Source organism: Neltuma alba, unplaced genomic scaffold (assembly GCF_004799145.2).
Source record: "Neltuma alba isolate B1F8T4 unplaced genomic scaffold, ASM479914v2 tig00013195_pilon, whole genome shotgun sequence".
NCBI classification, from domain to species: Eukaryota; Viridiplantae; Streptophyta; class Magnoliopsida; order Fabales; family Fabaceae; genus Neltuma; species Neltuma alba.
Window position 1 is genome coordinate 33,320 of NW_021637500.1, and position 11,382 is coordinate 44,701.

Below are 11,382 nucleotides of genomic sequence, written 5' to 3' on the forward strand. Positions count from 1 at the left end.
ACATTTATAAATGTTGCATTCATTGTCATCACTTAATAAATTGTACAAGAGAAAAAATAGATTCTGTACAGTCCCTCTCTTTTGTACATAAAAGAGCTTAACTATTTGGTTTTTTTTTTTTTAAATAATATTTATTTAGGTTAAGGAGATGGGGTTATGTTGACTAGGTAATCAAGAAAAACAACTAGACCAGGCCCAAAATAACCTACTATGATACCATGTTAACTAGGTATCCAAAAATGATAATAAACCTATAATAAATTTTATTATCAAACATTCAGCATTGCAATACAGGAGAAACAATCAACACTTTTTCTTTGGAGAGTGATCAGCCCTAAACACTTGCGGGCTTATGAGAGATATCCAAGTTAACTCTTTTCTACAAGGTAGGGACTCCACATCCCATCACACCTAAACATTCATACTAAGATTTTTTATATAGAGCCTATTTTAACTAACTAATTCACCTTAATTTTTCTAAGAGGTTTAAATTTTCTTCTAAAAGAGAAAATTAATATATAACTTGGTTACCTGCATCAAATTAAAATTACATACATATATTAGCTTGTATGAAGTAGAGAGATGGTTAAACACCAATTGTCTTGTTAAGTAGCCAAAGGCAGAGGGCTAACTGGATGGCAAAAATAGAGTGAAGCCACATTCTATCAAGCATGAATCCGAACATTGTGATTCCTGCCCTATTATTTTCCATGTACGTCACTGCATCCACATTCATAATCATAAATTAACAAACAAAAATAGAAAATAAACGCTACATATATATTCAAACACAAGATTTGCAAGAGAGTATTATGAAGAATTAGAAGTTACAACCATCTTAATATTTTCTTTCTACCTATCTCTTACAAGTTACAACCGCTTCATGCAATAAATTAATAATATGCATCATTTGTAGATAGGTTAATATAACTTTTGGCCTTTGAAATTTGGCCCTGTTATAGTTTTGTTCTCTCAAATTTGAAAGTAGTTGTTTTAGTCCCCGAAATTTTGTTCGTCTTACAACATTATTCTCTAGACTTGTAACAGTGTTAAAATCTACTGAAATGTCATAAGTGACATTAAATTGATAGTATAAACTCATTAGATGACACCTTGTTAGATCTTGTGAGGATTAAAAAAAAAAAAAGATCCTCAAAATGCAACGCAGAGCATGATTACATAGAGAGGGTGATTTTTTAAAACGCAGTGTAATGAACAATTCCTCAAAAGAATAATGAGGAAAAAAGAGGCTAAACAACATTGTTTTGAGGTCTACTCTTCTTTTTTTATTTTCAGTTACCCATATATGATCTATTTAGGTCTTATTGGTGAGTTCACATATCACTACTTTAACGCCGTTTACGACATTTCAATAGACTTTAACACATTTACATTTATAGAGACTAATGTTTTAAGACAGACTAAATTTCAAGAACTAAAACTACATATTTGAAATTTGAGAGATTAAAACCAAAATAGGAACAAATTTTAGAAACAAAAAATTATATGAACTCTTTGTAGATTAAATTAGTAGCTATGATGTTCTATTTTTGGTAACGAAGAACATCAAAATGTAGCAATCATTGGTAATGAAGTTGGAGAAATTAACTTACCTAAAGCTTGCCTCTTATGGAAGGAGACAGTATGTGTGAATATGGGAAGCAATTTTGTGTTATCTAATTCATCCTCCTCATCTCCTAACTCATCGTCTTCTGATCCCCAACTAGTTGTAGTGAGTGCAAAAGCTTGAGCTGATGAAGCTTCCACATGCTGTGTCTCTCCATTATCCTCAATGTTATCAAATGAGTTTATGGTGCAAAGGATGTGCCACTTCGCTGCAAGGCTTGTCACAGATTGAGCTTTATGTGTTATCTTCGTAGCACTTCTCAGCATTATGAAAAGCCCACTCACAAGAGTAATTGACACTAACTGCATCCATTATTTTTCATCCACAATTCAATATATATTAGTTACTCTTTCTTGACATCAACAAATTGAAAAAAGAAGAAGAAAAGAAACATAGTTTTTCTTGTATATATCATACTCCCTTTTATCCTAACTGTAAGAATCAATCAAGAAAATTGCTTTCATTCTAACTCCAATCTACTTTATCTTTCAAATTTATAATTTTTTCAATTTTTTTCATTGATTACACATATTAAGGTTTTCCACCAAGACAGTAGTTTCCTACTAGTAAAAAACTAATATTAATTCTTAAAATAGTAATATTGACTATTATATTTTTAACGGTAAAAGACAAAATTGCTACGATTATTTTAAGCTTCCAAAGTCATATTAAACTAAGAAAAACTTCCAAGTGCCCAGTATTCCTGAGTGAAAACTCTCAAGATAAATTTGCATCTTAATCCTTATTACTCCTCCGGTCCTTAATATAGGACCCAATTCTTGAGTTGTTTTTTGTCCTAAATATAAGACCCATTTCTCATATTTATCAATTTTCTTTAAATTACCCCTATAGATACTCCCTCAACCATAATCAAATAGAAGAGGGAGATGGGGTATTAAAAAAGATGATTATGGTATTTTAGGAAAAATGTGTCACTTTTCTTATAATTAACTAACTTACCTAACTTCCTTAATCTAATCAAATTAGTTAAATGGGTTTTATATTAAGGACCAGAGGAGTAATTTAATTTTAATCTGTGAATCATTACTCATGAATGCTTTAATCATTTAACCAAAATGCTATGATTAAAACTCAAACTAAATACAAAAGTCAGGTTGAAGGAATTGGTAATTACCACAAGTTCGCCAGCTTTAAGTATATCAACATCAGCACCAGTTCTGGTAGTGAGGAGCAAAAATATGAGTTGGCTAGCAGTGACCAAAATCAAAGAAGCCAGAATAAATCCTCTGAAACGATGACTAATAATCCTCAAGTTTCTTCTCATTCTTAGATGCTCCATTAATATTGATCCAACTCCTGTTTCTTTCTGAAACACTTGAGCAAAATCTTCAAGCCTCAGGATTTGAAGGTAACATATGAGACGAAAGAGGACACAAACTAGGAAGAATATGGAGGTTCGATACAGCCATGAAAGTAACTCAAGTATGAACAATGTCATGTCACTAATGTATAGATCACCATAGTATGGTATTTCATGTGCTCCTGAGATGTACCACCATACTTTGTACCCACTTTCTGCTAGGAAACAAGGTAGCCCCCAAAGCAAAATGAGCTTCATGGTTTTCTGCAACCATTGGTGAGTTAGTTAGCATTAGTGATGAATTCAGAAATTTTATACTCCCTCCGGCTTATCATAAATGTAAGAATTAGCAAAAGTGTTTCTTTTATGTTATGGATACAAGTGCAAAAAAAAAAAAAAAGGGCCTAATCCTAAAAAACTAAGCTATGAAGAGGAAGAATCACTTTATTTAACTTATAAACTACACCACACTTGTGAGGCTTTTCAGTGTGAAACCAATAATAACAAACAACTTCTTTGAGAGCTAATGGGACCCTTCGTGGGTAATCCTCTCTATGAATATCGGACTGTCAATGAGAGTGCCTTTATGAATATAAAAAGGATAATCTCAAAAGATTTGTCTATTAGAAAGGAGAAACTTTAAACTTATGAACCACACTACACTTGAGAAGTTCTTCAATGTGAGACTTACAACATTTAATTTTATTCATTTTATTTATCAAATTTATAATATTTTTTAAAACTTTTTCTATTAATTACATATATCAAGTGAATTTTTCAGTAAGTGGATAAAAAATGGTATTTCAGGAAAATTAATACACATTTTTACAAGTAAATAATTTAAATAATTTTTAATCACTACAAATTATTTAATTCTCTCTTATATTTATGATTAGAGGAAGTATTACATAAATAAATATTTAATTATAATTTTGCATTCTCGGAACTAAAATTAATATAACTGCAATTAATATTATGTCTACACCGCAGTTAAAAACAAATAGAAATTAGGGGGGTCTAATTTTAAGTCAAAGCGTATTTTAAAATTAAAAGTTACATTAAAATATCAACATTTTAGTCATAAAGCTAAAAGAAAGAAAGGAAAATAAGAAAAGAATTTCCGGGAATGTAAGAAGAAGAAGAGGTGTGAATGAAGTCTTAGAAAGAAGAATCTTGAAAAAGAAATTTTTCTTAAAACTTCTTCAACCTTAAAATCAATCAAATTTAATTAAGAAAAATCAAACCATGAAAAAGAATTTTTTAAAAATTTCTTCAACATTAAAATCAATCAAATTTGATTAAGAAAAATTTAAAAAATAAATATACGATACGTAAAACAATTTACCTTTACTAAAAAAAAAATAAGTTTGTGATATATGTAATAAATATATGTGATGTCCCAAAAAATTATGAGACGTGAATATTAAAATTGTAGTAATATGTGACAGAAAGTGGGTGGCATTGAAAACAATATAGAGTAATTGATTATTGAGGGTAATTAGTATACATCATATTTACATAATTTTGAGAAGGTGGATATTGGCCGCCACAATGATTAAACTCCATTAAAGTAGATTTGGTCTTTGATTATAGTTTTCCCCCTTTGGTGGGCTGTATTCAAAGTAAAATCTTTAAAAGATAAAAAAATATCTCCCAACCCAAAATATGCGGAAGTTATAATTCAGCGGGTGCAAAATACTAAGATGAGGAAAAAGTATTGAACGATTTTTCGCTGGGCCCTCATTGATGGGTTCATCTTATCCTAAAAGCTCAAATTCATTTAAATAATTTAGTCATTAAATTTAATTCATTAATTGCGATTACAAGAGTCCCTTCACATTAGAACCTGCTTATTCAAGCATCATCTTAAGCCCCCTATTAAGGTCACAAGCCAGGGTGATTTATCTCAACCGACTAAAAATTGGTTTTAAGTTTAAAATGACTTAAAGATATTTTAAGTTATAAAAAAAATTCACTAATTACTTTTTGGCCAAAAAAATTATTAATTATTTATTTAATTAATAACAAATAATTTAGTTTATTCTAAATTTATTTTTTAATTAAAATTTTAACTTTAGTAATCATGAGAAGTAATTTTTTTCTTATACTCTTCTACTTCTATTTACATTTTCAGGATGTTTTATGTAAATTAAGAAAAGCTTTAATCTGTAGCTTTTTTAAAAAAATATAACAAATTTCCAACATGTAATATCTATACCTTTTAAAAAAAATAATTATATACACTACAATAAATAAAACAAAATAATATCTGCCAAGTAAATGGAAAGGAGCATGTAAAACTGGAGGGGAAATATTTGGCCAAAAAACTGGAGGGAAAAAACTAACATGTTATCTGATCCGCCTTTTATCTTTACTCTTTTGAAAAACACAGTAAAAAAATTTTCTTTGATCTATCCTCTTCTCTTAATCTGGTTTCTGTACTTATCATCTCTCTGATTCAAGTTGTAATTATTTCCCCAGAAGATTGATTATTCATATATCTTTAATCTTTTGATGAAGAACGTTATCGTCTCTTATGTGGTGTTTTCTGCGATCAATTATCTATGGAATTCAAATTGTATGTGGAATTGAAATATTCTCTCGCTAGGTTCTTATATTAGTTTTCACTGTGCTGATGGTTCGTTCTTATCCATCCAGAAGAAGATCCCAGAAGCGACGAGAAAAAGATTTCACAGAGAGACAAACCTGAAGCTGCTCGGCGTAGCCTCGCCGGATCTTGTGACTCTCGTCGCCGACTTTATCAATGAAGAGAAACTTGCGGATTCCATACTTGCTATCCCAGCGAGAGAGACTGAGAAACGAGAGCGTCGCGAAGACGGAGAGAGAAATCTGAACCGGAATGTGATAGGGACGAGAGTGATCGGCGTCGCAGGTGGAGGAACAAGCTAAGAGGAAGTGTGAGAGAAGAGGGACGAGGAAGGCCAAGAAGAAGAAGAGAGACCATGACAGAGATGTTCTGCAGATGTTTGAATGATCGACATAAACCCATCGAAGGTATGATCTGAAGCTTCGCATTTCAACTCCATCGGAAGGTAAGTACGATCCAGAAGTAGTAGAAGCCGACTTGTTTGAGAGATTATGATGATTCGTTGATGTTTCTGTTTCATTTTCCATGGAAAATTTTTTCTCTTCTCTTTCTGCTTGTTCTGTTGGAGCAAGAACGGTAGGTGTGAGTAGAGAGGATGTGGCTGGGCCTGGATCAGGAGAGTAGCAAGTGAAGCAGATGTTTTGATCGCTTTTATACGACTCTCTTGCAATCTTTCTAGAATTGTTTCAATCTGGGGAATTTTTCAAGAGAAAATCTTTTGAAAATATACTTAAATAATCAAAAATTTTATTTAAGTCATTAAATTTATCAAACATTTAATCAGGTCACATGATTCAAAAAATAATTTTAAAATTTTATGAAATGATTTTAATGTTCATTTTATTAGAAACCAAAAAAAAATTTTAAATTAACATGTTTCATTTTACAGCTAATACTTCTAGTCAAATTTTTTTTAGAAAAATCTCAAAAAAAGTCTTTGGAATATAAAAAATTTCAAATTGGATCCTGAAATTTTGAAAATGACAGAAAGGGTCAATGACCCAATTTGTCATTTATAAAATCAACAAAAATTGACAACTTTATCCTCATTTGTATTCATTACAATGATTTAAGGAATCACTCTAAGGGTTTAGGCGTTACCTAGATTTGTGTAGAGAATAATTACTCACTTTTTCGTAACGCCTAAACCCTTATAGTGATTCAGATAAAAAAAAAAACACTTATAGTGATTCCTTAAATCATTGTATTGAATACAAACGAAGACAAAGTTGTCAATTCCTTTTGATTTTGCAAATGACAGATTAGGTCATTGACCTTTTCTATCATTTTCAAAATTTCAGAACCCAACCTGAAATTTCTTATATTCCAAATGCTTTTTCTAGAATTTTTCCAATTTTTTTAACAATTAATACATTTCAATTCTAAATTAATAATTTTTTGTCTTTATAACACACTTGTAATAAGTCTTTAAATAAAGTTTTATCACCATATACAACTTTTAAAATTAATAAGTTTAATTACATACTACCACCAGTCCTAAATATAATAGCTAATTGACTCATTTGAGTAAATTAAGGAAGTAAGTTAAGTTAGTTATTTGTAATAAATAGGTGTTATTTTTCTTAAAATATCTTTACTAATTAAGTTTATTGATTAGACCCATGATTATTAGAAGGACTCTCTTAAAAAAACAAGGATAAATATGATAAATAAAGTAAATTAAGGTCATATATTTAGAACCAAAATAAAAATCAAAGGAAATCTTATATTAAAGACCGGAGGTCGTAGTTAACAAGTTTCGATTCTAAATTAATAGTTTTAGGTTCCCATAATACTTGCAATAAGTCTTTGAATAAAATTTGATCACAATACAATATTAAAAAGTAATATGTTAGATTTAACATTTAACATATTTTAATTCTAAATTAACAATTTTTTGTCTCTGAAGCACACTTTTAACAAGTCTTTGAATAAAAAATGATCATGATACAAATTTAAAAATTAATAAGTTTAATTATGCAGCTAACACTTTTTAACTCTAAATTAACAAATTGAAAATGACAGAAAATTCTCATTTCTTTAGATCTGTAATGAAAAGAAATTATAGTCATTTCATAAAATTTGAAAATCCCTCTTTGTGTTATGTGATCTAATTAGAAATTTGATAAATTCAATGACCTAAATAAGAATTTAAGTTATTTAATTTTTTTTTAAGAGATTTTCTCAATTTTCAAAAAAATAATATAAAGATGTCTATTTTGTTTTGTTTTGCCTTTTTCGGGCATTAGGAGGCACTATATAAATAATAAGTAAAAAAAGATAGCCAGTACTTCTCATTTCCTTGATATAAAATTTAGTTAATTAATTTGTATAGATTAAGAATGTTAGTTAAATTAGTTAATATGATAAGTTTTTTCTAAAACACCCTAAATATTTTTCTTAATTTCCTCCTTTTCTCTTCTATTTGATTATTGTTGGGAGAGTATTAATAAGATTAATTTGGTAAAAAAATGATAAACATATGAAATAAGTCTTGCACAACTCACTAATTAGGTTCCATATTGAAGATCCGAACCGGTAATATTTTAATTATAGAGTTGAAACCCATATCCTACTGGATAATCGGACCAATGATCTGGTGAATCGATAATTGAACCAATAATCCGGTCAACCTACTTAATTGGAAATTAATTGATTCATGATCAACCCTGCTAACCTAGAATTAACCCGAACGTGTTGTATGGGTTGATTGTGCTAAATTTCATATAATTTTTCTTTATTAAACTTGAAATGATGTGATAAATTTTTAAGAAAATACCAGTTCATCATATTTATGATTTAATAACTTCGTTTTGTTGGATCATGTGATTTATGCATGACTTTTTCATTTGATTAATTTTTTATTTAAATATTACTTATTTTACGGTTATACATGAATATTTTTATAGATTTTAATTAAATTATGTTATTTTAATTATGATTGATTTAATTCTAATTGAATCACTAACCCTTAAACAATTGTTTGGACCACTTCGATAACCAGTCTAGTTTAATGTTTATGAAAGCTAATTTTTGGGAGTTATAAGTAATTTTTTATGTCAAGTTAGATGACACATTCTTAACTTTTTAGTCCATTTAAACTCCAGTAAGATAATTTTAAATTTTATGATTGAAGTAATGTTTTAAAAGCAGTAATGTATGTTAAACTGAAAATGTTATTGATTAACATAATAATTAAATAAAAATTTTATAAAAGATAATTTTATCTACAATCACATTATCCAAACGGGCACTAAGCCTTTAGCAGATCCAATTGGCGGGTGTTTGAGTAAGATTCAAATCATGGTTTCAGAAGTACTTTTATGGTATACGGATAAATATGTGGAATAGTTTGTCTCGATTTATAAAAAAATGTTTTTGAAAAGTGATTATTGGGGTACCCAAACACTCTCTTGGTCGAATTATCTAGTTCGCTCTAGTTCTTTAATAGGGCGGCTTAAACTTAATTTTTATTAATCTATAATTTTAGTATTTAAACTCGAAACTCGATGTAGCTTAATGGGCTGGTCAAACTCTTGGGAAGAAAAGAGCTGCTCAAACTATGTTTTTTTAACACCACTTTAAACCTTGAATATTATCCATGTTTTATTTCGCATTTATCACTCAAACGAAACCCAATAAGGCAGGTCAAACTATCATGTCATTTTCAACATTTTGAGGAAAACTTATTTGTTAGATTGTAACGTCAAGTATTAAATTTAATTCAATTTTATAAACAAGTTGAAATAATTTTTAAAACATTATTAAATTTATGTAACTTATTTGTAAAATTAATTTATCTACTTTCATTAGACAATTATTAACACATCTTATCAAAATAAATTGATGAGATGAGATGGGTAATGGGTATTATTATCTTGAGCCAAGTAAATTAGCTGGAGGAGCTAACCTCCTATTCTAATTATGATTCTTCGTATGTAATCTTATAACTAAGAGTGAAGGTAATATTTCAGCTTTAATTTTTTTAAAAGGTGTGCATATAAATCATTATAAATAATTATGACTATCTCTCTCTTTCTCTCTTGCACATACACTTGCAAAGTTGAGTATAAAAAAATTACTATGTCGTCTCAGAAAATATATATAATTATCATAAAATTTGATAATAAATAAATAATACATTCTATTATAAGAATTAACAACAAAATTTATACTGCTCACTTTTGATTAACATTTTATGATAATTATGTATAATGTTTTTGGACCTCACACTAATTTCTCACACACATATATATATACACTCATCTAGTCCTATTTATAGGATAGAGAGAGAATTTTTTTGTTTTATTTATAAATCACTTTATTAAATTTTTAACATGAATATACTATTTGTGTCTTTCATTTATTAGTGTAGGTAATTATCTTTTTTGTCCGTATGAAATATACTGAAAATATTTTATTAAAAAAAAATCAGAGGAGTATATATATTGTGTGGAGAACAAACATTCCAACAGAATCAAGCTATGCCCATGGCCTGAATGCCTGACCCTGTAATGGTTTAATGATTGCAAAACCTCAACTTATTTTAAAAGTTTTCCCATATCAAAGAAAACAAATGCTTTATGGGCCAGATGTGATTGAGTAACTCGACTCGTCATATATGTTTAACGTAAGCATCATTGATTGAATTTTTTGCACCGACGAATATGAATATATACAAATATACACACCCATAATCATGTAAGGCGGTTAATAAATTTTTTAATACTGTTAATAATTTTGTTATTACCTTTCATAAAATTAAAAAAGTGGCATTTTTCATTGGTTTTAGTAACACTGTTAACAAATCATGTAATGATATGAACAACTCATGTAATGCTACATGACATCATAAATGAAAAATTTTATAACTCTTATAACACGGTTAATAAGTTCTTTAACATTATGAATAAGTTTATTATCGCCTTTACTAATAGACTTTTCAAGGAATTAAAAAAGTAACGCATTTACAACTTCACTAACACTATTAACAAATTATGTAATGATATAAACAATTTGCATGATGCGATGAACCATTTGATGTTATCTCTTCTTATATTTGCGGGGAGATTAGTCATGACAACATAAGTGGAAAAATTTATAATTTCTGTAATACAATTAACAAGTTGTTTGATGCTATTAATAAGTTCGATATCATTTTTAACAACAGATTTTTCAAGAAATTAAAAAGTAGCACTTTTATAATTTTAGCAACCTGTTGTTAAAGATGATAACAAACTTATTAATAGAGTTAAAAAATATGTTGACCATATTAAATGAGTTGTAACTTGTGCTTGCGTTTCTTTTTTTTCTTATAAAAAATACTTAAGACAATATGGTTATTTTAGTAAACTTAAAAAATTTTCTAATTGGTCAAATATGATTAAAATAGAATTTTTTATTATTCAGGTGACTATTTAAAAATTTTCAAACTTAAGTCTCATTTTTCTGTCATTTTACCAAAAAAATTATCTGATAAACATTCAGAATTTATATTAAAATATTTTAAAAATTAGCATTATTATTAATTTTGGGCCAATATAATTTTTAATACCTCAAGTTTGCCCTCATTCTAATTTTAGTCTCTCAAGTTTTAAACCATAAGTTTGGGTGTCTCAAGAAGGCAAAATGGTCCAAGTATTTATTGAATTATATGAACTAATTTTGAAATGAAAAGAAACTTAAAAGGCCAAAACTTATAATTTGAAATTTTAGGGGCTAAAACCAAAATGAGAACAAACTTGAGGGAGTAAAAATTATATTAACCATTAATTTTTATACTAAAACCAATATCGTTATTTAAAAAAGCTGGTCACAAAAAAATTA

The 11,382-nt window shown here is 28.4% G+C and overlaps 1 protein-coding gene across 1 annotated transcript; it reads right to left on the reverse strand.

Annotated features, from left to right (window-relative positions):
• Positions 1 to 240: 240 nt before the first annotated feature.
• Positions 241 to 6,155, reverse strand: LOC114735269 (uncharacterized). Its single transcript, XM_028922952.1, has 4 exons — positions 5,655 to 6,155; positions 2,763 to 3,212; positions 1,614 to 1,929; positions 241 to 720 (listed from the first exon to the last, which is right to left on the reverse strand). Exons 1-4 carry the CDS (start codon positions 6,081 to 6,083, stop codon positions 587 to 589), a joined length of 1,329 nt encoding a protein of 442 aa, XP_028778785.1. The 5' UTR covers positions 6,084 to 6,155; the 3' UTR covers positions 241 to 586.
• Between the last annotated feature and the right edge of the window lie 5,227 nt (positions 6,156 to 11,382).